This window comes from Pleurodeles waltl, chromosome 3_1, assembly GCF_031143425.1.
Source record: "Pleurodeles waltl isolate 20211129_DDA chromosome 3_1, aPleWal1.hap1.20221129, whole genome shotgun sequence".
Taxonomy (NCBI): domain Eukaryota; kingdom Metazoa; phylum Chordata; class Amphibia; order Caudata; family Salamandridae; genus Pleurodeles; species Pleurodeles waltl.
The window spans coordinates 1,123,607,332-1,123,634,019 of record NC_090440.1 but is presented as its reverse complement, the minus strand read 5'-3'; the positions used below and the strand labels follow the sequence as shown (position 1 = coordinate 1,123,634,019).

Here is a 26,688-nt window from a genome sequence, read left to right as displayed (position 1 = left end):
TGCCTGTGGTTTACCGGTGGTTATCATTAGTACTTGCTCTTGAGGTCATTCTGTAGGCAGCAGTCCAGGTAAAGAAAGTTCAAAGTAATGTATGTAGCAGTGCTTAATTTGAGTGATGAGGGCCACACACAGATATACTTTTTTGTTTGCTTGTGGCTCCACTACGCAGGTGAATCCTAAAGAACTCAATGCTGCTAATGTATGCAACACCACCGTGGCTATGCTAGTCACATGCATAACATGCATTTGTGGCCCTTAAAATAGATAAAAACCTTATACTGCTGTTCCCTTCTGTGCCCAATCACAGCACGCAGGAGAGAGATGCTGCACAGCATACCAGCCTGACTTGCTGCCTACCCTTCTCAGATTTAAGCCAGGGATGGACTAATCATCCCGAAAACAGGTTGGTGATCCTCATCTCATAAACTGACCGCAGCCCACACAGAGTCAAAAGGTACACTTGCCAGTGTGAACTGCTCATAAACGGTTGGTGATAGCTGGTTTCCTTGAAGAGGGGCTCTGGTAGTTCACATTAAACACCTTGACTCACACCATGAACCAAAACTGGCACCTTCATCTATAGTGATGGAGGCTGTGGGATCCAACGCTGCGCAAATGTGGAACAGTCCTTACTACACATTCTGGTATTATGTGTTTTTGCAGTTAATACTCTATCCTTGCAATTTTCCTTAGGTAAATTTTGCCAGATAAAACCTGACAACAATACCGGGTAACAAATACCCGGTAAATACCGGGACATGCAAAGCACCAAAATCTGTTTGTTATGCCAATTTTTAGGCAAAATTTGTAACAGATGACAAATTATCACTGCAATAAAATCTGACAACCGATGATGGAATTTATCTGATACGATAATTATTGCATCGCAGAACAGGGCACTGATGATGAGAGTCTAAGAGTTATCTGCATTCAGTTTGGACTCGGTTACAATCCATGGCAGTGACCAATGCCTGTGCTGGAATGGCACAGTGCTTGATTTGCGATGGAGGTGGCTAGCTTCAGTAGCTATCACCTAAGAATTGTTTTTTGGACCCTGCGCTGATTAATTTGCAAATTAAACACTTGGCAGTACCAATGGTAGGAGTGCGCTCATGGTGAAAGTAAGCAGTGAATTCTTTAAAAAAAAAACTTGGGTACCGTCACATAAAAACGAATCACATGAGTATGAAGGAGCGAGGTTTTCTTTTAAGTCTCTACAGCTGTTTTTTTGGAATCCCATTTTTGAAAATGACAGATTATTTTCACTTCTCCACTGTAGGGTGAACAACAAATTCAAGGTTGTTTTGCATAGCAGACTGAAATTTCTTGGACAGGTCATTCATTAATTTCTTGGACAGGTCATTCGTTAATTTCTTGGACAGGTCATTCGTTAATTCATCCTGTAGACAGTCCAAGTGTAGAACTGTACTGCTATGTTTGCTCTATGATGTCATTTTTTTATAATTAACAATGCCAACAGGACTTCTCAAAGTATGTTTAGGTTACTACTATAGCCTTAGAACCCGCCGTAGCGGGCTCTACCGGCTATTAAAGGCCCGCTCCCCGCGTTAAATGCCCAAGGCGAGGGCATTTAACAAGGGAGAGGGACTTTAATAGCCGGTTGAGCCCGCTACGGCGGGTTCTAAGGCTATTAGAACATTCTGCCACACAGGGCAGAATGTTCTATTAAAAAAAAAATGTTCAAGGAGCCCGAGGGGATTAAAATCCCCTCGGGCTCCGTGAGGCTTTGTTCACAGCTGTTGCTGTGAACAAAGCCAACATTGGAATGTTGGCGCTGCGGGCTTTTACCGGCCAGTAAAAGCCTGCAGCGCTCCATTGTTTTCAATGGAGCCCCCAGCATTTCAATGTTCTAATTACTACTTATAACACAGACAACTCTCTAAAAAAGCGTCCTTTAATGCTCTGATGTGCAGTGGGTAGTGTTACCGCCACTTGCCATGATCCATCATAGCATTTCATTCAAAAACTTACCATTAATAATTTCAGTCCAACAAAACACCATTTCAAATGTTGCTTCCATAGCTGACATGATATGGCTCCTGCCTGCCCGCTCACACAACAGTGAAAAGTGCCCGCTAACTGGTCTCTCAAAGAAGAGTATTCCTATAAAACAGCAATGCCATATATTTGATTTTTAAAACTTCATATTCTAGGCCAATGTTTTAAGTCCGACCTTTGCATGAGTGTATTTAAATAATTGTAAAGGCAAACAAAAGTCTTACATTTTCGTATAACTTAACAATATAATGTTTTGCTTCAATTTGCTTTAAAGGTGATATACTAGAATATCAGGAACCAGAATGCGCACTGAATGTTTTTACTGACGTGTTCCAAAGGGCGTGTTTTATATTTCTAACGGCAAGAGTTAACTTCATCTACTCCTGTAGTAAAGTCTCTCTCCAGTTGAAGCCTCCAGTTGGACCATGGGTCATGGGTAAAATGGGTGGGTCCGTCAACTGCCAGATTCCAGTGTCTCTGAGCTCTTCACAGGCACAAAACCCCAAATATGGAATCTGTGGGGAAAACATAAAGACTCACAATAAGTGTCAAACAAATGTTTTTCTTTTCATATAAACACATGCTTTCACAGCTAGTAGCAAAAAAACAACCATTGACAATGCCAATGTATCTCGCCTCTGGCACTTATTGGATTTGTCAATGGTTGTTAGCTACGCTATACTCCACCCCTGAAGCTGTGCAGCACTGCTAAGCTACTTAAAAAAAAATATATATATATATTGCTTCACTTTGTAGGCGCACTTGTTTACAAAATGAAGCAGCTTCCTTTTTTTCTTTTTATTAGTCCATCCAACTTGGATGGACAAATAAAAGAAATAAAGTAAAAAAACATTTTCTTGGAAAGTGGTGGTGGGGATGCCACATGGATGGGGGCGACACAAAGCAACCTGGTGCAAAGCGCATGGTGGAACAATGTGGGGAGGGGGGCTGCATGAGCTATACAGGGAGAGGTGGTGGAAGCAGAAGCAACATGGGGATGTGGAAGCAATATGGAGGATGTAGGTGATGGGAAGCAACACGGAGGGCAGGGGGAAGCAAAGAGGGAGAGCAACGTAGAGAACAGAGGGTGAGTGAGAAAAGCAACCGTGCATCTGGAGCTAGGAGGAAGCAGAAGCACCCAGGTGAGAAAGCAACAAGGAATTGTGGAGCAAACAAGGGTAAGTACATCACAAAGGGGTGTGAGAAGAAGCACAAGGGCAGCGGAGATCAGTTTGGAGAGGGAAAGAGAAGCACACTAGGAATACAGATGGAAAACAAATGAGAACTTAAACAAAAAGAAGAAAGTAGAGCCTTCAAAAGCGAGCAGTTTAAGGACACAATAATGCATCCATGCTCCGGAGGAGGGACAAACAGAGGATGAGGAAGGGAGGTGCACATACGCTAACGAATATGAGACAAGTAAAGAAGAGTGGCAATGAGGCCAACCAATGATGAGCAATGGCTGAGCTCTAAGCCCACCATTCGCTATTGGAGCTTACATTCCCTTTAGTGAGGGTTGGCAAGGGGTCAGCACAGTGCGACAGAGACCAGCTTGTTTAAAACAGCTGGAGCTATACAAGTGCCCTCTTTCCCCTTGGACTGGTGAGCTGAATTCACTTCTGGGGTCTTGGGGAAGGGGGTGGTAAAAGCCTTATTGCCCACATCTGCAGGGCAATAACAGCAATAACACCCTCCCCTAATTACCCTCGTCTGTAACTCGATCCCACAAATGTATGAAGGGTAAATAACTGAGATTATGGCTCGAAAACGTAATAGGCTACGTCTAATCTCTCTTTTTCTTACACAGAATTACTTTCTAGGGTTGTACTTTTAGACTCAGGTGAAAAAAGACATATCCTAAATTCTACAAACTCACACAGTAAAATCAAACTGGATATTCGGCATGTTCACATTTCATTCAAAAAAATCTACAGCCCATAAAACCTTAGGCCCATGCAGATGATTTATTTACCATGAGGCTGTTTATCAAAAATCTGTCCCTTACCTTTTCATTGTTTATAATGGCCGATCAATATGTATTTGCCCCATCTTGAACTGTTGTACCCTTGGTGAGCCTAAAGCCTTAAAGCCAGCGAACAAGAGTGTAAAACATTCTTACCTAGAATAACTAATCACTCTATTGTTTTTACTCTTTACAGCCATTGATTATTGATGTTATTCTTTGGTCTGATTGAGGCAATTAAAGCAGCCTGCTAAAATACATTGCAAAGCCATCAAAACACTGCTAGCCTCAATGGAACTCCAGCAGTAATTAGAAAAACCTGGAAATCCTTTTAAATATTATTTTAGAAGAATCTCGGCCCAAAACCTCTTGATTCGCCGGGATCTGTAGCATAACACTGAATTGGACAAACAATATATGGAATCCCGCGAGAAAATATATTTTAATAATATCACTCCTCACAACAAGAGTCAGCGGGAGGTGGGAGGGAATTAAGTAAAAGTTGCAAGGGCCAGATTTACAAGGCTCTTGCACCTTCTTGCGCCACCCTAGCATAATGTTTTTGATGCTAAGGGGGGTGTTAAGGAGGCCATTTCCCCGCTCCATATTTAAAAAGTGGCGCAATGCTTGCATTGTGCCACTTTGTAACCCCCTGCGCCACATTATACCTGTGCCAGGCATAATGTATGCAAGGAGGGCATTCTAAAATAGGGAAGCAGCAAAAAATGGTGCAGTGAAATCTCTAAGATTTCACAACAACATTTTTTTCATCATTTTTAACGCCTGCTCGGGCAGGAGTTAAAGTGACGGGCCCATAGTAACCTATGGGTCTTCCTAGTGCTTTGCTGCACTAGTGCCATAATTTATGGTGCTAGTCCAGTGAAGCATCACAATAGCGTCATGAATTATGATGCTATTGTGGAAACGACCGCCATGGTGCGCCGTATTGTAAATAGGGAGCAGCCATGGTGTTGTTAGGTTGGGCACGGACAATGCAAGAAAAGTGGCGCATAGGGATCGATGCGCCACTTTCTTGTAAATCTGGCCCGAAATGTGCAGACTGAATCTGATGCCCTCATAAAACGAAATTTTCCAGGGTAGTGGATAGTTCACCAAATGGAGGATAGTCTGAGGAACCAAACTTCTTGCCGAAGTTAAATAACAGGATAGCAGTGTTTAGATTGACGACACTCTAAGATGCTGCATCCTGAAATTGTCCCTCGCATATTGAATATCCTGCACCTGTTAACGAGCTAATCACTAGTTCATATGACAAAGAAAATTTAAATGCAAACGCCATATAATAATTATAATTCTGAAAGCATATCAGAACCTGAAAGCATATCAGAATCTCGTAATTGCAAATACTCTTTTTTGTGACTAAAGCATCCAAATAACAGTGAGAGAAGATAAATAAAATGTGTTGGAGTAGAACAGTCTAACAGAACCACGTAAAACTAGACCAACCAGACGAGTCAGTTGATGCAAAATGAGACGGAATGATGTTTTAGAATTTCAGCCGGGGCACCAATTGTCTCATCATCTGGCAAATACACATACTCCCATCAGGAAATGGTAGTCATTCAAAGACAATGGCCTTAATTTCAATGTGTGTCCAAACTGGGCACCTTCTTAATTATTGTTTGCTCGGGATAGGGCAATTAATTGGTGCACAATTTGCATACGATTTCAAGCTTAGTGCTAATTGTTCACGTTTTACCACATTACGAGGCAAACAAATTTAATGTTGCACATCTTGTCTCTTTGATTTCCCACATGCTTTACCTGCTGCAAGAACCGATGTCGCACACCCATGCCAGGTTCCAAAAGCGCCTAACTTGTAATCAGTTTTCGGAGGAAAAAAAGTTTGCACCCAACAAGCGATTACTGGCAGATTGAAATCTGAGCCTCAGCATAACCAACTAAGCAAATAAAATCGCTGTGACCCAAGTTAATTTTAATCAATCAAAACTCAACCTTTTCTTTCGTTGGTATCGGAGAAACTTTAAAGCTTCCATGTAGGGTTAATAATATCATAGTGTTGTTGCAGAGCGTTCTCTTTTCTTAGCCACTAAACTTTGCAATAATCTAACTCTAGAGAGTAGGACCACAACATGCCATCAAGCTTTCAGGTAAAAGTTAAAAACATGTTTTTTTAGGTACATTTACAATCGCTCAATGCCCTGTTCATGGGATGAATTAATGTGGCCCTTTCAGCTCTAGGAATCCTTCCAGGATATCAGGCAACTCTATAAACCTCCATTCATCCACTGATTGATATGAGAAGCAATAGAAAGATGGTGAACTAGCACAGAAGGAAAATTGAAAATTCACAACAAACATAAGTTAAAAAGCAGGATACCAAGGAGAAACAAATTCATACACTTATCTCAAAGATTTCGGAACTCAGAGCAGTTTAAGCCATTTTCTTCTATTCTAAACCTACAAAATGTCTGAACAAAGGGCCAGATATACAAGAAAGTGGTGCATCAGCTGTGATGCACCACTTTTCTTGCTCTCCTCTAACGACACCATGTGCACACCATGGCACACGTTAGGTCAAAAGCGGAAAAATAGATGATGTTATTGTTGTACTTTGCAGGATTAGCACCATAAATTGTGGTGCTAATCGTGCAAAGTAAAGGGAGGCCTAATGAAAGTTATGGGCACATCGTTTTAACGCCTGCTCTGAACAGGCATTGAAAATGATGCTAAAAATGGTGCAAATGGTGCATTGAAATGCTGGAAATTTCACTGCACCATTTTTAGGGGCCTCTATACTCGGGAACGCTCCCCTTTGCATTCATTATGCCTGGCACAGGCATATTGTGGCATAAGGGGATGCAAAGTGGTACAATGCAAGCACTACACCACTTTGTAAATATGGTGAGGTAGAATAGCCTCCTTAACGCCACATTATTACAAATCACTCTAGTGTGGCTGTGAGGAAATGCCTCCTTGGCATGGTTACCCCCTGACTTTTTGCCTTTTGTTGATGCCAGTTATGACTGAAAGTGTGCTAGGTCCCTGCTAACCAGTGTTCCTTCCCTAAACTGTACCTTTGTTCCCACAATTGGCACAGCCCTGGCACTCACATAAATCCCTTGTAAATGGTACCCCTGGTACCAAGGGTCCTGATGCCAGGGAAGGCCTCTAAGAGCTGCAGCATGTCTTATGCCACCCTGGGGACCCCTCACTCAGCACATGCACTCTGCCTCACAGCTTGTGTGGGCTGGTGGGGAGAAAATTACTAATTCCACATGGGACTCCCCTCAGAGTGCCATGCCAACCTCACACTGCCTGTGGCATAGGTAAGTCACCCCTCTAGCAGGCCTTACAGCCCTAAGGCAGGGTTCACTATACCACAGGTGAGGGCATATGTGCATGAGCACTATGCCCCTACAGTGTCTAAGCAAAACCTTAGACATTGTGAGTGCAAGGTAGATATAAAGAGTATATGGTCTGGGAGTTTGTCAAAAACAAACTCCACTGTTCCATAATGGCTACACTGAAATCTGGGAAGTTTGGTATCAAACTTATCAGCACAATAAATACACACTGATGCCAGTGTGGAATTTATTGTAAAATGTACCAAGAGAGCATCTTAGAGATGCCCCCTGAATACCAGACCGACTCCTAGTGCTAGGCTGACCAGTTTCTGCCAGCCTGCTACAACCAGACGAGTTGCTGGCCCTATCGGGAGAGTGCCTTTGTCACACTGTGGCCAGGAACAAAGCCTGAACTGGGTGGAGGTGCTTCTCACCTCCCCCTGCAGGAACTGTAACACCTGGTGGTGAGCCTCAAAGGCTCATGCCTTTTGTTACAGCACCCCAGGCATCCCAGCTAGTGGAGATGCCCGCCCCTATGGCCACTGTCCCTACTTTTGGCGGCAGGGCTGGAGGAGATAATGAAAAAAACAAGGAGGAGTCACCCACCAGTCAGGACAGCCCCTAAGGTGTCCTGAGCTGAGGTGACCCCTGCCTTTAGAAATCCTCCATCTTGAGATTGGGGGATTCCCCCAGTAGGATTAGGGATGTGCCCCCCTCCCCTCAGGGAGGAGGCACAAAGAGGGTGTAGCCACCCTCCAGGACAGTAGCCATTGGCTACTGCTCTCCTGACCTAAACACACCCCTAAATCTAGTATTTAGGGGCACCCCAGATCTCAGGAAATCAGATTCCTGCAACCTGAAACAAGAAGAAGGACTGCTGACCTGAAAGCCCTGCCGAGATGACCGAGATGACAACTGCTTTGGCCCCAGCCCTACTGGCCTGTCTCCTGACTCAAACAAAACTGCACAGCGACACATCCGACAGGGACCATTGACCTCTGAAGCCTCAGAGGACTGCTTTGAAACACAAAGGACCAAGAAACTCCTGAGAACAGCGGCACTGTTCACCCACAGCATCATCTTTGCAACAAAGAAGCGACTTTTAAAGAACTCAGGCCCATATTTATACTTTTTTAGCACCGCAATTGCATCTTTTTTTTATACAAAATCGGCGCAAACTTAAAAAATACAATTGTATTTTTAAAGTTTGCGCTGCTTTTGCGCCAAAAAATGATGCAAATGTGGAGCTAAAAAGTATAAATATGGGCCTCACTCTTCCCGCCGTAAGCGTGAGACTTCACCCTCTGCACCCGACGCCCCTGGCTCGAGCTCCAGAGAACCAACACTACAGAGAGGACTTCCAGGCGACTGCAACCTCGTGAGTAACCCGGGATGACCCCCTTGAATCCCCACAGTGACACATGCAGAGAGAATCCAGAGGCTTCCCCTGACCATGACTGCCTGTAACAAGGAACCCAATGCCTGGACCAAGCACTGCACCCGCAGCCCCCAGGACCAGAATGAACCGAAACTTCAGTGCAGGAGTGGCCACCAGGCAACCCTCTCCCTAGCCCAGTCGGTGGCTGGCCCGAGAACCCCTCCTGTGGCCTGCCTGCACCGTTAGAGTGACCCCCGGGTCCCTCCATTGATTTGTTATACAAAACCCGACGCATGCTTTGCACACTGCACTCAGCCGCCCCTGTGCCGCTGAGGGTATGTTTTGTGGGCCTACTTGTGCCCCCCCAGTGCTCTACAAAACCCCCCTGGTCTGCCCTCCGATGATGCAGGTACTTACGTGTTGGCAGACTGGAACCGGAGCACCCCTTTTCTTCATAGGCGCCTATGTGTTTTGGGCCCTCCTTTGCCCTCTGCACCTGACCGTCCCTGTGTTGCTGGAGCAGTAACTTTGGGGTTGCCTTGAACCACCAACTGTGGGCTGCCTATGCCCAGGAACTTGAACTTGTAAGTGTCTTACTTACCTGACAAACTAACTATTACTTTCCTCCCCCAGGAACTGTGGATGTTTGCATTGTGTCCACTTTTAAAGTAACTTATTGCCATTTTAACTAAAACTGTGTATGTTACTGCTGTAATTCAAAGTTCCTAACTTACCTATGTGGAGTACCTTGCATTCTATGTATTTAATTCAAATCTTGAACTTGTGGTTCTAAAAATAAATTAAGAAAATATATTTTTCTATATAAAAACTATTGGCCGAGTGTGTGTTCCTCATATATTGCCTGTGTGTATAACAAATGCTTAACACTACCCTCGGATAAGCCTACTGCTGGACCACACTACCACAAAATACAGCATTAGAGTTCTTTAATTTTGCCACTATCTTACCTCTAAGGGGAACCCTTGGACTCTGCGCACACTATCTCTTACTTTGAGATAGTATATACAGAGCCAACTTCCTACAGTGGCGCTAAGAGGCGCTAGGACCTTGTAAATCTGGCCCAAAGCCTTTAAAGTGCATAAGATAATTTACAGTTTGGTCTATGCAGTCTTCTATAAACATGAAGGGATTTCTTTCTAAAACCTTACCTTCCGAACAACTTGCACAAAGTCCTTGGCATTCTGTGGTGAGAGTCCCTGTAGCTGGCGAGTGCAGGCTTCTAATGAAGATGCGTGAGCCACAATCAGAATGTTATATCCTGCAATGAAAACAGATTGGCTTCCTAGTAACAAAGGAAAAAGCAAAAACAAGACAAGAAAAAACAATACTACATAGCAAGTAATGCACTTCCAAAGAATTCAATAAGTGTATAATGAACTGTTAACAAATGTCTTTATACTGGTGAGTTACCTCCCCTCAACTCCCACCGCCCAGCACTCTGCAGTCTTGAATGTTTGGACAGGTGGGGAGGAGGTTGCCGGGGCGGGGGAATTCTCATACATGAAGAAAGTAGCAGAATATACATATGAGATGAAGGAGTATGGGCTTTGCTACAATACTTAGGGGATCATTCTGACCCTGGCGGTCCATGACCGCCATGGCGGAGGGCGGCGGAAGCACCGCCAACAGGCTGGCGGTGCTTCCTGGGCTATTCTGACCGCGGCGGTAAAGCTGCGGTCAGAAAAGGGGAACCGGCGGTTTCCCGCCGGTTTTCCCCTGGCCCAGGGAATCCTCCATGGCGGAGCTGCTTGCAGCACCGCCATGGGGATTCCGACCCCCTTCCCGCCAGAACCTGTCCACCGCCAGAACCAGGATGGCGGGAACGGGTGCTGTGGGGCCCCTGGGGGCCCCTGCACTGCCCATGCCACTGGCATGGGCAGTGCAGGGGCCCCCTAACAGGGCCCCACAAAGATTTTCACTGTCTTTGCAGACAGTGAAAATCGCGACGGGTGCCACTGCACCCGTCGCACCCCTGCAACTCCGCCGGCTCCATTCGGAGCCGGCTTCCTCGTTGCAGGGGCTTTCCTGCTGGGCCGGCGGGCGGCCTTTTGGCGGTCGCCCGCCGGCCCAGCGGGAATGTTGGAATGACCGCAGCGCGGTCATTCGGCGGTAACCGCATGGCGGGCGGCGACCGCCGCCCGCCGCGGTCAGAATGACCGCCTAAATCCAAACCTGTAGTGCAGATCCAGGCGACCAGGTTAAAATAGAAGAGAAGAAGAGAGCATCCCACTCATCCCACACAAAAAAAAGAGCTCAACCCCAGTCGTCCTGTGATCAGGATCAATAACCTGGACAGGGCGTACCCAGCACGGTCACAATACAACTCCCTTTTCAATACTCTTCAGCCAGGTTTGCTGGACCAGCATCAGGGTTTAAGTAGAGATCGCAAATTGTCGCTGCCTTTGCCAGTCTTTGCATGTGGATCTTTCTTGTCTTTATCTTCCCTTCCCCTTTATCTTCTAGTGTCTGACATTCAGAGGATGAGTCCCAGGTAAGTCATCTCTTATCGGTGGACCTGTTGAGGCTACCAGTTGATGTGAAATATCTGGTGCACTCTTCGGAGAGCAGGTATCCATGTCTTTTGCCTCTGGCTTGTCCAGAAACTGTTAAAAGTTCCACCACATCTGTAAACTCCCTATGAGTGCCATTATTAGTAACTTTATGGATTGTTCTAGCAGTCCAAATCAGATCCCCAATTTTCTAAGCAAAGGTCTCATAGTCACAAACTTGTTTCACAGAGATTCACTCTCTCCATGCAAGTTTTATCTTCTGGACATTTTGCTGTGATGGATTATAGGTGCTTAATGCTTCTTATTGCTGCTCTCCCATCCACTTTCTTCAGACACAGTGCCGTTGCCTTCTGGTGAAGGCTGCTGTCCCAGTCTTTGGATCCATAAACCACAATTGAGCCACTAAAGCCATGGCAGGGCAGGCAAGACTCAAAAATCTTCACATACTCTCCTTCAATGTTAATGGCTTGACACAATACATTAAGTAGAAAAAGACACTACGGCCCATATTTATACCTTTTGACGAACAACTGCGCCAACGCAGTTGTGCGTCAAAACTTTTACCGCCGGCTAACGCCATTCCAACGCGCCATGCGGGCGCCTTATTAATGGAATGACGTTAGCCGGCGCTGCGGACTGGTGTGCGTCAAAATAAATGACTCACACCAGGCAGCGCCGGCGTATGGGAAAATGGGGGTTGTGCATCAAAAAATGGTGCAAGTCAGGTCTGAGGCAAAATTCAGGCCTCAAACCGGATTTGCGCCAGTTTGTTGGACGCCCAACCTCCATTGACATGACTCCTGTCTTAGCAAAGACAGGAGTCATGCCCCCTTGCCCAATGGCCATGCCCAGGTGACTTATGTCCCCTGGGCATGGTCATTGGGGATAGTGGCATGTAGGGGGGTCCAAATCAGGCCCCCCTATGCCATAAAAAAAAAACGGAAAAAAATACTTACCCGAACTTACCTTTACTTCCCTGGGATAGGTCCCTCCATCCTTGGGTGTCCTCCGGGGGTGGGCAAGGGTGGCAGGGGGTGTCCCTGGGAGCAGGGGATGGCACCTCTGGGCTCCTTCCGAACCCACAGGTCCCTTAAAAACGGCGCACATAAGGCTGTGCGCCGTTTTTTAGGCCCACCCCCTCCTGTGCGTCAAAATGACGCCAGAGTATAAATAAGGGGCACAGGCCTTAAAGTCATTTTTTGGAAGGGAACGCCTACCTTGCATATAATTAACGCAAGGCTGGTTCCCCCTTCCAAAAAATGACGCACATGGTGGAATTTTGACGCCCGCGGGGTCGGACGTCAAAGTATAAATATGGGTCAGGGTTTGCGCCGATTGTGCGTCAAACATTTTGACGCACATTCGGCGCAAACAGAGTATAAATATGCCCCTACGTCACCAGACACAGCCCTACTTTAGGAGATGCACCTCTCACACACTGAATCAGACAAACTGAGAAGGGAGTGGGTCAGTAAAGTGATAAGTAGTTCTATTGTAAATAGGAATAACCCCAATTCCTTGTCAGGCCCTTCCCCTTCTTCACCAAAGAGATGAGATGTGGCAGTCTTGCTTAGAAAGTTTCTACAATATTGAGCACATAAAACACGGACTGAGCGACTGGGTAGATATATTTTCGTGAGATTGACAACTCGGGGCAATACATTAGTAGTGGGGTCCATCTATGCTCCAAACTCCAACAAGAAGAGACTTTTTTCAAGTCTCTTAATACTACTGACAGAATTCAGGTGATCTAAACTGGTGGTGGGTGGTGACTGGAACTTGGCATGGGATCCACATAATAACAAATCTGGCCCACTTGACAAGGCAAACCTTCTGAATAGAGCAGTGTTGGGAGACTTACTTAAAGACCTGGTTCTGAGAGATCGCTGGCGCCTACGCAACCCTTTCCTGTGTACACAGAACTTATTCCAGAATTGACTACTACCTTGTCAACCACCATGCTTTGATAAGGGACTGCACAATCATAGAAGGTGGGATTCTGACCATGCCCTGTCGGCTTTGGAACTGGACCTTGGTCATGTAGCTCCTACCATTAAATACTGGTGCCTTAACATATTCTATTATAAATTACCTAATGATAAATGAAAGCCAGCAACACATTTATGTCATTATTTAGATGACAATGAGCACTCAGTGGATTAACCCCAGACCTTGTGAGCTGTGGTTAAAGATAATATTCATGGCAGACTTGGCTGTGAGAAAAAAGGCTATGCAGGAGAAAGGTGCAACACTAAAGCTAGAAATCTCTCATCTGTCCAAACAATATGTAGCCAAACCAACCTCTCAACTTCTCCAAAGGATTGAATGAGCAAAATCTGACCTAAACTCCCACTTTACTACTCAGGCAGATTATGCCCCTTTGAGACTGAAGTGGCAGCATTATGAATAGGAAGAGAAAGCGGGCTGACTATTGACAGCACAACTTTGGCAACAGAAAGCACATCAAGCCATACCAGCAATCAGAGTCAAAGGTGGTGGCCTGATATCCAGCCTGTAGAAGTAGAAGAAGCATTTTCTCGATTCCTGAATTTAACATGGCACTAATCAGCCTTAACCCAAAAGCAGAAAAAGACCAAGCTCAATGTGCTAAATATTATCTGATATCACTAATTATTATGGACATGAAGATTATGGCCAAAGTACTGGCCATGAGAATTAAAATAGTTATAACAAGCCTCATTCATGACTCTCAGGTCGGTTTTTGTCCCTAGACATACATCAAGAAGCCACATGACGCTACTGGCAAATGAACTTTGGAAGATGAAAGATAACAAAATACGGTTATCCTTAGATGATACAAGACTTTTGACCTGGTCGAATTCAGATACTTGTTCTAAACCTTGCAAGGAGCTGTTGTGAGTCCGGAATTCCTTGCAAAGGTCAAATGGCTTTACTCTGACACCACAGCACAGAATGTCTTCAGAGGACATGTATTCCAGACCTTTGCCCTACGTAGAAGGACAAGGCAGGGATACCCCGTAAATACCCTCTTTTTGTAGATCAACTTGGAGCTACTTGCAGCAGCCATTCGCCAATATCGGCAGATAAAAGGCATAGAGAAGGCAGCTGGTCAAATTAAATTGTTGCTTTATGCAGATTATATTTTTCACTTCCTTAGTGACCCAGACAATTCAGTTCCTCCATTAATGTCCCTTATCACTGCTTTTTTAAACTTTTCTGGATACAAAATTCACTTGTCAAAAAACAAAGCTCTACCTATCACAAAGTGCCCCACTCAACATCCTCAAGGGGATTATGGCTTCCATTGGAAATCTTCTGATCTTAAGTAGCTAGGCATCCTGGTTAACACAGGGCTGAAGGGTATGATATCAGGTAATCTGAACACACTGCTGGCACAAATGGACAGAGATTTCCCCAATGGTCCTCGTTGCATTGTTCCCTGTGGGGTAGAGACAAAGTTGTGAAAATGATAACAGCGCCAAAGGTTTAATTACATCTTCCGTATGATCCTAATTACGATCCCCAAAAAGACTCTTCAAACACTAAACAAGCACATCAAAACTTTATTGGGGCAGGCAGGAAGCCCAGGCTCACGTCTGCAACACTTTTTTCAGATATAAGACCAGGTGGATTCCGATTAACAGACACCCACATATGTTGGTAAAGTGAGCTGAGGCACAAGCCCCAACTGGCCGAGGCCTACTATACAGTGCTCGAGCTTTCAACTCTGCCACACTGACAGCAATGTGGTCCATTTGGGAGGAATGTTCACAAACTTTTAGGTATTAATGGACAAAGCAGTCCCAATATGGCTGAATGTGGGCCACCAGATTTGATGTATCTCGTATAACTGGCCATAATGGGCAGAGGTGGGAATTAATGTGATAGATGACCTATACAGTGGCTCTGAGTTTAAGTCCTTTGACACTATGGCCCTGAGTTATACTTTTTGGGGCAAAACTGTACTAACACAGTTTTGCACCAAAACGTTTAGCACCAGCTTGCACCATTTCTGTGCACCAGCAGGGCACCATATTTATGTAATCAAATCACAAGCATTTATAAAGCGTGCTACTCACCTGTGCGGGTCTCAAGGCACTAGGGGGATGGGGTTACTGCTGCTCGAAGAGCCAGATCTTGAGCTGCCTCCGGAATGCGAGGTGGTCCTGGGTGGTCCTGAGGTTGGTGGGGAGGGAATTCCATGTCTTGGCCGCCAGGTAGGAGAAGGATTTCCCACCTGCCGTGGTGCGGCGGATGCGAGGGACGGTGGCGAGCGCGAGGTTGGCGGAGCGAAGATGACGGGTGGGCGTGTAGAAGCTGAGGCGACGGTTGAGGTATTCGGGTCCCTTGTTGTGGAGGGCTTTGTGTGCGTGGGTGAGGAGTCGGAAGGTGATCCTTTTGTTGACGGGAAGCCAGTGCAGGTGTCTCAGGTGGGTGGAGATGTGGCTGTTGCGGGTTATGTCGAGGACGAGGCGGGCGGAGGCGTTTTGAATTTGCTGCAGACGTTTCTGGAGTTTAGCGGTGGTTCCTGCGTATAGGGTGTTGCCGTAGTCCAGGCGGCTCGTGACGAGGGCGTGGGTCACTGTCTTTCTGGTGTCGGCGGGGATCCAACGGAAGATCTTTCGGAGCATGCAAAGGGTGAGGAAGCAGGAGGATGATACGGCATTGACTTGTTTGGTCATGGTGAGAAGTGGGTCCAGGATGAATCTGAGGTTGCGTGCGTGGTCTGAGGGGGTTGGTGTGGTGCCAAGGGCCGTGGGCCACCAGGAGTCGTCCCAGGCGGACGGGGTGTTTCCGAGGATGAGGACTTCCGTTTTGTCTGAGTTAAGTTTCAGACGGCTGAGTTTCATCCATTCTGCGACGTCTTTCATTCCATCTTGCAGGTTGGTCTTGGCGCTGGTGGGGTCCTTGGTGAGGGAGAGTATCAGCTGAGTGTCGTCGGCGTAGGAGGTGATGTTGATGTTGTGTTTGCGTACGATGTCGGCGAGGGGGCTCATGTAGACATTGAAGAGAGTCGGGCTGAGCGAGGAGCCTGGTGGGACACTGCAGATGATCTCGGTGGGGCCTGAGCGGAAAGGTGGGAGGTAGACTCTTTGGGAGCAGTTGGAGAGGAAGGAGGTGATCCAGTCCAGGGCCTGTCCTTGGATCCCGGTGGAGCGGAGGCGGGATATTAGGGTTCGGTGGCAGACGGTGTCGAAGGCCACCGAGAGGTCGAGGGCGACTGTTTCTCCGTTGTCCATCAGAGTTCTGATGTCGTCTGTGACTAACATGAGGGCGGTTTCTGTGCTGTGATTGGCTCGGAATCCGGACTGAGAGGGGTCGAGTAGGTTGTTGTCTTCAAGGAAGTTGGTAAGTTGCTTGTTGACGGTCTTCTCTATGACTTTGGCAGGGAAGGGGAGGAGCGAGATGGGACGGAAGTTCATCAGGTCACTGAGGTCCGCCGTAGGTTTCTTCAGTAGGGCGTTGACTTCGGCGTGTTTCCAGCTCTCGGGGAAGGTGGCAGAAGCAAACGAGCTGTTGATGATGGTCTGGAGATGCGGGGCGATGATGTCGTCGGCTTTGTTGAAGATGAAGTGTGGGCAGGGGTCCGAGGGGGCACCGGAGTGGATGGAGTTCATGGTGGCTTTGGTCTCTTCCGTGTTGATGTGAGTCCAGGCGTTGAGGGTGATGGCTGGGGTTGCAGGTTCTGTGGTGGTTGGCTGGGTCTGGTGTCCGAAGCTGTCGTGTAGGTCGGTGATCTTACGATGGAAGAAGGTGGCGAGGGAGTTGCAGAGGTCTTGTGAGGGTGTGATGCCGTTGGCGTTGGGGTTGGAGAGCTCTTTGACAATGTTGAAGAGTTCTTTGCTGTTGTGAGTGTTCTTGTCCAGTCTGTCTGTGAAGGAATTTCTTTTGGTGGCGCGGATCAGTTTGTGGTGTTTGCGGGTAGCGTTCTTGAGGGCAGCCATGTTCTCTGCGGTGTGGTCCTTGCGCCAGGCTTTCTCGAGGGTGCGGCAGTTTTTTTTGGATTCCTTGAGGGTGTCTGTGAACCATTGAGGTTTCCTGGTGCTGGTCTGTCTTGGGAGGCGTCTGAGGGGAGCGAGGTTGTCTGCGCAGTTGGTGATCCAATGCGTGAGGCTGAGGGCTGCGTCGTTGGGGTCAGTGGAGAAGGTGGGTTGGTTGTCGCTGAGAGTGGAGAGAAGTTGTTCCGCGTGGATTTTGTTCCAATGTCGGTGTGGGATGGATTGTGTGCGGAGGTGGCGAGTCTCGCGTCAGAAGGTGAAGTGGACACATCTGTGGTCGGTCCAGTGTATTACGGAGGAGTGGCTGAAGGATACGTGGTTGCTGGTGAAGAAGATGGGGTCGAGCGTTTGTCCGTCGATGTGGGTGGGGGTGTTCACCAGTTGCTTGAGACCGAGGTTGGCGAGGTTGGCGAGCAGGGCGGTGGTGTTGGGGTCGTTGTTCTGTTCCAGGTGGAAGTTGAGGTCACCGAGGAGGATGTAGTCCGGCGAGGCAAGGGAGTGCGGGGAGATGAAGTCAGTGATAGAGTCGCTGAAGAGGGCGCGTGGTCCAGGGGGTTTGTAGATGAGAGTTCCTCTGAGGGTGGTCCTGGGGTCGGTGTGGATCTGGAAGTGCAGGTGTTCAGCGGTGAGGGGGGTTTCTTCGGTGGAGGTGGTGACGTTGATGGAGTCCTTGAAGACGATGGCGATTACTCCACCGACTTGGTTGGAGCGGTCTCTCCTGGAGATCTTGTAGCCGTCGGGGATGGCTATGGCGATGTCAGGGGCCGAAGAGGCGTTCATCCAGGTCTCAGTGATGAAGGCGCCATCCGGTGCAGTGGAGTCCAGGAGGTCCCATCGTTCAACGGCGTGCTTGTGGACGGAGCGTGCGTGGATCAAGATGCATTTGAGGTGGTTGTTGGCACGTGGGCTGGCGGACGGGGTGGTTTCGCGGTGGAAGGTGAGTTTGCAGGTGAGGCATGCGAAGGGTCCATGGGTGCGTTTAGGGTTGGCTTGGAAGCAGGTACTGGAGCGCCCCGGGTTGAGGGCGCGGAGGGTGTAGGGGTCGTAGCGGTGCTGTGGGGATTGGGAGTGCTGGGGACCAGGGGTCGTGGCGCTGGGCGCGGTCCAGGAGCGGACGGGCGCATACGGGCTTGCCTTTGCAAAGGGTAGGCTAGTGTAAAAAAACAATGACGTTAGTCGGGTGGGGCTGGCGGTTTGGAAGAAGGGGGTTTTGCACCAAAAAATGACGTTAGGCAGGTTAGAGTTAAAAAATAAAATGACTCTTACCTGCCTAGAGTCATTTTCTGACGCAAAACCATCCATACCACATGACTCCTATCTTAGAAAAGACAGGAGTCTTGCCCACCACCCCAATGGCCAGCAGAGGGGACCAGGGTCCCCTGGGTATGGCCATTGCATCCTGTGCCATGTATGGGGACCCATTTCAGCACCCCCTATGGCACTTTAAAAACAAAAAAAATACTTACCTCTACTTACCTGGAATGGGGTCCCCCGTCCTCCGCTGTCCCCCTGGTGTGGATGGGGGTGTCCCTGGGGCCTGGGGATGGCACCTGTGGGCCTATTCCATGGTGTTCCACCATGGATATAGGCCCCGGGTCCCCTCACGCCTGCCCTGACCCACGCGTTAAAAAATGAGGCAAAGCAAGCTCTGCATGATTTTTTGACCCCTCCTCCATCGCGTGCAACATTTTTGCACGGGAGTAGAAATATGGCGTTAAGGCCATAGAGTCATTTTTTGCAAGGGAACGCCTACCTTGCATTCCATTAAGACAAGGTAGGTTTCCGCGTCCAAAAAATGACTTCAACTCGATAAATTTGGCGCTAGACGGTTCTAGCACCAAAGTATAAATATGGAATTAGTTTTGCACCAAATTAGAGTTAAAAAAAAGACGCTACTTCGGTGCAGAGTATAAATATGCCCCTATGGGCCTTATTTAGTATTGTTTCACACATCGCAATACAGCAAGACACCTTGCTGCACTGGGCTGCATTAATGGGAGAGGGCAGGAATGTGTCATATCTATCATGATATGGAGCATTCCTGTTCTTTCCTTGAGATGGTGAAGTTTTGGCTGCCTAGTGCCAATGCACGCACCCTTGCACTAAAGTGCAAGGGCACCTGCGTTGCAGCTAGGATTGTTTTTGTGCAAGAAGGGACACCTTCCTGCTTAAAAACAATCCTCTGAGGCTTTTACCTCTTTCTACATATGCTACAGAATGCAGCACACATAGAAAGAGGAACAAAATTAGAAATAAAGAGATTTCTCCTTGTTATGCCTCCCCTGGGAAGATGTTGCATTTTAATGTGTTCCCAAGTCTTCTACTCATGGTAACTCTGGGAATGTACCAAAATCCAAGGGTGGATGAGTGGGAACATAATTCTGCCCCCACAGAATGCCTCCCTTCATCACAGTAACGCAAGACAGTGACTTCTGCTGCTGTGCGTTATTCCAAATATACCAAGCACTGCAGGGCCATGCATAGTTGCCTTGGGTGGCCTGTTAAATCTCATCTAGGTTTTGCGTTGCCCTTGCGTTACATGTTACATTACCTTGTGTGGCACAAAGGCAAAACAAAACTTTGAGAAAAGGGTCCCTCTGTGTGCAGAATTCGCTCTGACGGATTAGCAATATCAGGATTATTGCCAATTGAGAGACTGTTGTCCTTCACAAGTACATACACTTGTGGGAGACAGGGATCTAGGGGCTCAATCTCCAACTTTAATCAGATTTTCATTGATTCATTATACTTGAATATTACTAGACAGGAGACCAAGACACACTAGCAAGTTAGATTGCATGTGAACTATACGGATGAAGACTGGACGGATCTGCTAGATCATCATGATCAAAATCTGAGGGAGGCCCTGTTCAATTTTCCTTCTTTAGAGCTTTGCATAATTGTTACTGGACTCTATATAAACTAAGAATCCTATGGTCCTGCCCAAGTTTGACCCATTACTGGGTGGCCGTTTGGTGTACGTTACTTAATACTAGCCTCTATGATTTTTCTGAATCAGTCAAATTAGCTATTCCACATGCCGTTTCAGATGTAAATGACAGTACCATTTACTGAAGACGATGGATGTCGACGTCCTTGGTGGTTGCGAAAATCTCTATATAAAGACATTGGCGCTTGCCAGATGTACCTACACCATGAACAGTCAAATGAACTTTTTTGACTGTCCACATATGAGAGGAGAATTTATCAATTCAGCATAAACTCACTCAGTTTAATGAAGCGTGGGGCCCATTCCTATGATTCGTTGACTCCTGAAAGCCTCATTATTTATATTGCTAGGTATCTGTACAATACAACATCAGGGGCATGGAACCCTCCCTCGCAGAAGGGACTCTCTATAGACATACATTTGTGAACCATGAATTCAGACCTGACAGGACTACCCGTTAAGAGGGACTGACCGGGCAGGCATAGTTAGACACTGTGGCCCATATTTATGCTTTTTTTACGCTGCGTTTGTGCCACTTCTTGGCGCAAAAGCAGCGCAAACTTACAAAATACAATTGTATTTTGTAAGTTTGCGCCGCTTTTGCGTAAAAAAATGACGCAAATGCGGTGCTAAAAAAGTTTAAATATGGGCCTGTATTACTCGGACAATATGGCGCTGGTGTCCCTGACTACATATTATGTATACTTAAAATTGATGTATACTGAGGGAAGGGGAAGGTTCTTGGGCATTGGAAGATATCTAGCCCTTGCAGTTGGGAGAGGGAGGGGATAAGGATGGAGTAGTATTTACTGGAGTGAACTCTTGTGACACCACTTATATATGTTAATGTATGTGTTAATGCAGTGGTTCCCAACCTTTTGTCTTCTGTGGACCCCCATTTTATCAATACGAGAACGTGGGGACCCCCACTGAATCACTATTGGAATCTGGGGACCCCCCACTGAGACAATACTGACAGCTGGGGACCAAATCTGTTAATATTATTTAATTTCCTAAGCAGTCGCTGACACCCTGAGGAAGCTTCGCGGACAGGAGTCCCCGGACCACAGGTTGGGAATCACTGTCTTAATGTATTGCTTTATCCATTAATGCTGTAATAGAGTATGATATGCTTTGTACGCTTGAACCTGCCTTTTTGGATCAGATTGTTGAGTCTGTCATGCTATATTTAAAGTCTTTTAAAGGGGGCTTTCTTTACTCACAGAGGTGTAGACCATGAACTTTGACCCTAGGATGAGGTCTTCACGTTGGTAGGGTTTGACAGGGCAAGTGTAGAAGGACAACTATAGCAATCAGATATGGTGCTGTTAACACTGGTTGCACTACATATTGTTAGACCTAACAGCATTAGGGTGGTCCTCCCCCAACTTTTGGCCTGCCTCCCTCCACTTTTCTGACACTGTTTTGGCTGGTTTTAGGACTCTGCACACTTCACCACTGCTAACCAGTGCTAAAGTGCAAATGCTCTTTCCTTAAACATGGTGACATTGGTTCATCCCCAATTGGCATATTTGATTTACTTATAAGTCCCTAGTAAAGTGCACTACATGTGCCCAGGGCCTGTGAATTAAATGCTACTAGTGGGCCTGCAGCACTGATTGTGCCACCCACATACATAGCCCCTTAACCATGTCTCAGGGCTGCCATGGCAAGGCCAGTGTGTGCAATTTCATTGCCACATTAACTTGACATTTAAAAGTACTTGTAAGCTTTAAAGTCTTCTTTTTCTACATATAAGTCACCCCTAAGGTAACCCATAGGACAGGGTGCTATGGAGGTAAAAGGCAGGACATGTACATATGTGTTTTATATGTCCTGGTAGTGGAAAACTCCTTAATTCGTTTACCACTACTGTGAGGTCTGAGTCCTTTCATAGATTGCATTAGGACTGCCCTCATATTATTTTTGAGTGGTAGATTCTGATCTGAAACGGGTAACCAGGTCATGTGTAGTATTGCCAGAATGGTAATAGAAAATCCTGCTTATTGGCGAGGTTGGAATTTATATTAATATTTTAGAAATGCCACATTTAGAAGGTGATCATTTCTCTGCACTTAAAAACTATCTGTGCCTTACAGCCTGTCTCCAATTAACATCTGGGCTGGGCAGGTTGACAACTCCCTTGTGCATTTGACCTAGACAACCACAAACACAGGACCCTCAGTCACTCCTGCATTCATCTGCATATTGAATGGGTCTTCCTGAGCTGGAAGGGTTGAGGGCCTGACACTTACATTTCAAAGGCTAGTGGCCTGCCCTCACACAATGGACTGCCAAACCCCTTACCAGGACCCTGGCAGACAGAACTGCACTGAAAGGGGAACATGTGCACTTCAAAACCACTCTTTAAAGTCTCCCCCACTTCAAAGGCATTTTTGGGTATATAAACTGGGTCTCTGACCCCACCAACTCAGACACTTACAGACCGGCACCTGACCTCTTGCAGAAGACCTACCTAGCTGCCCAAAGGTATCTCTGGCTACTTTGCTGCTCTGCTGTTGCCCTGCTGCCCTGCTGGCCTCTCACTGTGCTGGAAGGACTCTGCCTTCCCCCAAAGTGTTCTCCAATGGCTTGGATTGAGCTTTCCTCCTGTTCTGAAGTCTCAGGTACACCAAAGGCTTGAACTACTAGCTTTTTGCTAGTTCCCAACTTCAGCGACTCCAGAATGACTTCAACAACGCCGCAGCCTGCTCCTGCTCTGTGGACCTCGTTGCACACAATGAGCACAGCCTGCAATGCAAGTCTGATGTTGCTGCGACTCCGCTGATGTCACTCAGGGTCATTGTGACACTGCCAAATCAGCACATCACGTCCTGACGGACCAGCGACCCCACCGGGTCACTAGAAAGAAATGCCACGCATTTAACAACGCATCATCTCCCCCTGCATCTGGAAGGAACCAACGCCTCTTTCCTTGGAAGATGTAAGGGACTGACGCTGCACCGACTCCATCACGCTTCTTTATGACTCAATGAAACATCCTTGTTCTTTGTTTTCAAAAGGTACTGTACCTGGGGGTCCCTGTGACTCTGTGACCAGTACCGGTGGTGTTGGATTTTTGGGAACAACTCCGACAACGATGCTGTGATAGCCCCAGTTGGAGCTATTGTGTTTTCTAGGCACTTTAGTTGGATTTCATATTTAAAAATTCATGGCTTTGCTTGTGTACTTTGGATTTTCATCATTTCAACAGTACTTTATTCAGATAAATATTCTCTATTTTTCTAAACCTGTATTATGTCTTTTTGTGGTGTTTTCACTGTGTTATTGTATAAAGTTCTGAACAAATACTTTACACATTGCCTTCTAAGTTAAGCCTGCCAGCTCGGTGCCAAGCTACCAGAGGGTGGGCACAGGATAATTTGGATTGTGTGTGACTTACCCTGGCTAGGATTGTGGTCCCTACTTGGACAAGGGTGTATACCTCTGCCAACTTGAGACCCCATTTCTAACCCATATGTACTTGAAGTAGGTCTATATTGGAAGATAAGGGAGGCTCTTAGACACTGGGAGATTTAAATTATTAGCAGATGAGCATGTATGTGTTAGTGTATTGCTTTGTTCTTCAACACTGTGATAAGACATGACATGATTTGTATTTTAAAGCTGCCAAGTTTACACCTGGACTAGTTAGTTCGTACTCTTAAAGCTGTCCTGTTATATTAGGAAACCAATAGAAAAGATTAAAAAAAATAGATTAGCAACATGACACAAAGAAATAGGTGATTTGAATCTCTCTACATGGCATGTCCAAAAACATTTTAGAGTGAATAAGTGTATACATGCAAAATATGCATACTAATTGAGTTGCTAATGTCCACAAAAGCCAGGCACCATGTTCCCAATATGTATTTCTCTGAACAAGTTTCTGGTGTTTAGCAAGGGTCCATCCAACGAGAGACTCCACATAAGGTTTCAGGTGTGCCTTTATCACCACGCTAAAGAAGGAGGACGGATTATCAGATATATGAAGTAAGTGTTCCAAAAGATGAACAACAAATGTCAGTGTTGAAGGAACAAACCAGAGGACCTTTTACAGAGTCACAAATCAAAAAAGTTATCTTTCACCCACGGTTCATGTGACAGATTAGAACGTGTGGTTAGGGTTTTCTCACCCCCACCTACATGGGAAAGGTTGGCGGGACTTGTGCTGGGTTTCAATCTTAGACCTAACGACATTTTCAATTCTGGAAGAACGAAAGGAGTAAATTGCATTTTGTGGTAAACAACAGAACCTCTAATCGGGACATTGATTGGGCGGAGGCATTTTTTGAAGACCTTGGTCACAGAAAATGTGTATATGTAAGCATTGTAAATGTACTCATGTAATTTGTATATATTTATAAATTTTACGAGAGTCACAGAATCCAATATTAGAAATGTTTGCATGTTGTAGACTTCAGGTTTACTCCTTCTACCTTACATTCACTCATGTGGACTGTCTGTTGTCTGGAGAATCTGCTGGAGTCCTTAGAACATTACTATCCATTTTATTTAACTGGAAATCATTATTACTTTGAGTCTGGGCTCTCATCCAAGTCCTGACTTGTGTCACGTAGAGACAGACAGTTTTCTTGCTTTCTTCAACAACATTTTTCTTTAAAACTTCCCCTAACTATAATTACCTGGTTGTTAATGACCACATCCTGAAATGCCAGCTAGACAGGAAGAGGAAAGCCTAGGGAAGGCAAGAAACAAGGATTGGCATATGGAAGTCAAAAGATGTCATGAAGATTACCGGTCAGTAATCCGATTATTACCACATTGTTGTCTTTCCTCGTCCAATTTGTAACCCTTCAGGATATACAAACCAATAGGAATTTCAGGGACATTAAAAACCCACATTGTAAAACTGTGCGGATCTGTTGAAGCAAAATTAATCTGTAGACTTCATTTAGGACAGAGAGTGGGGCCCGCAACTACCACTTTTTGACCTACAGATGTTTGAGAGATAGCTCAATTAGCAGCCCAACATATGTCCTGCAAAGTAACACTTTTCAAATCCACCATGAAAGCCTCTACCCTGCGGGGTAGGCTGCCCGATAATCGGACCAGGAAAGTACAACAAGTAGAGGAATTTGTCCTACTAATGGCGGGATGCAGCTCATGGTACCCCCTGAAGATCTGCAGATCCTCACTGAAGAATTACACATTACAAAGAGTACTTTAGTGGAGCAAAAGACAAAAGTATGTTCCAAGTAAACAGACAGAGCCCTGTTGACATACAAATCATGCAAGAAAGAAACTGAATGGGAGCATGATTGGGACAGAGAACAGGGGGTGCCAATTCTTCAGAAAAATGAAACATGAAAGAAACTTTTGCACAGAAACACAACCAAAGACCACCTTGTCCCGTAAGTACGGCTAATGATGACTACAGCACATAGTGCCACAACGGTGCTGCACGAGGTGATACTAACAAGGAAATGGAGCCAAACCAAACTAACAGAAATTAATGAAAGACGCTCAAAGAATGCTTCCTGTATTGCAATGAAAACCAAAGGCACATCCTATAGAAGTGGGGAATGGGAGCAGGTCTGCAATTTGAAAAACTGCACAAAAGGTGTGCGGTGAAAGAACCAAGGGAGGATAAACCAGACCAAGAGACCACCCTCACTGGAACCGTAAAGTGAAGTCAGCCAGACACCAAAAAAACTTGCTGCTCCAGAAATGAAGAATTAAAAAGCATCACAATCCTAAGGATGCAACCCACGAGTTGAAGGCTAATCAGCAAACTGATGCCAATGTTACACATAACTCTGTTTGGGGGCGCAGATGATCCAGGTAAAGAACCAAAGCAGCCGTAGATCGAGCACACTACCTTTTGGACAGACCTGCTCATCCTCCAAGCCTTGGGCAAAGCTGTTGAGCGGTCTGTATCTCTGAAAGGGGCAGCCAAAGAGGGGGGGGGGGCAATCAAAACAAACAATGGGGATCCCTTGCCAGGGTCAGGAAAAACAGAAACCACAGTCTCCTAGGCCACCCTGAAGAACAAGATCTACCTGCTCAAACTGGACCTCTTTCAATACTCGTGATGCAATACTTTCATAAACAAAGGCCCTTCAGCCACAGTCCTCTTATGAAAGGGGCCACAAAAGTGGGAGATGAAAAAGGACGATCCTCAGAAGGACTTTTTAGGAACGGCAACAGAGTTTTGTGTTTTTCTAGAACATCTTATTCGAAGCCCCAAACTGAGGACTAAAAAGCAAAGAACCGAATAAAGGCAGGTGAAGTAGAGATGTATGCTGGGCTGAATACAATTTTCAACAATGAAGTCAAAGATGACAGTGCCCAAAGACAGCAGCACCAGAGGCAGTAACCACAGTCGAAACTTCATTAATGTCACATCCCATAATAAACAGTTGTTGATCCATTAAGGCCAAGACGTCTACAGGGTCTTGCCCCTTCTGAAGGACCTCAAAGTGACACTCAAAATCCTAAAGAAGAAACTGGAAAATATTAATTACTTGACCCTCAGCCTCTAGAAGAAAAATCAGTTGCTAAAAATAGGTTCTT

General features: G+C 46.2%; 1 protein-coding gene across 1 annotated transcript in view; it reads right to left on the bottom strand.

The window, feature by feature from the left end:
• Nucleotides 1-1,230: 1,230 nt before the first annotated feature.
• The window catches only part of UBASH3B (ubiquitin associated and SH3 domain containing B), a 574,305-nt gene continuing 548,847 nt past the window's right edge, over nt 1,231-26,688 (bottom strand). The window contains exons 13-14 of the mRNA XM_069224422.1: nt 9,859-9,968; nt 1,231-2,534 (exon numbers count right to left, since the gene is read on the bottom strand). Of these exons, the coding sequence (XP_069080523.1) occupies nt 2,397-2,534; nt 9,859-9,968 (248 nt within the window). The 3' untranslated portion in view covers nt 1,231-2,396. The remainder of the gene's footprint in view (nt 2,535-9,858; nt 9,969-26,688) is intronic.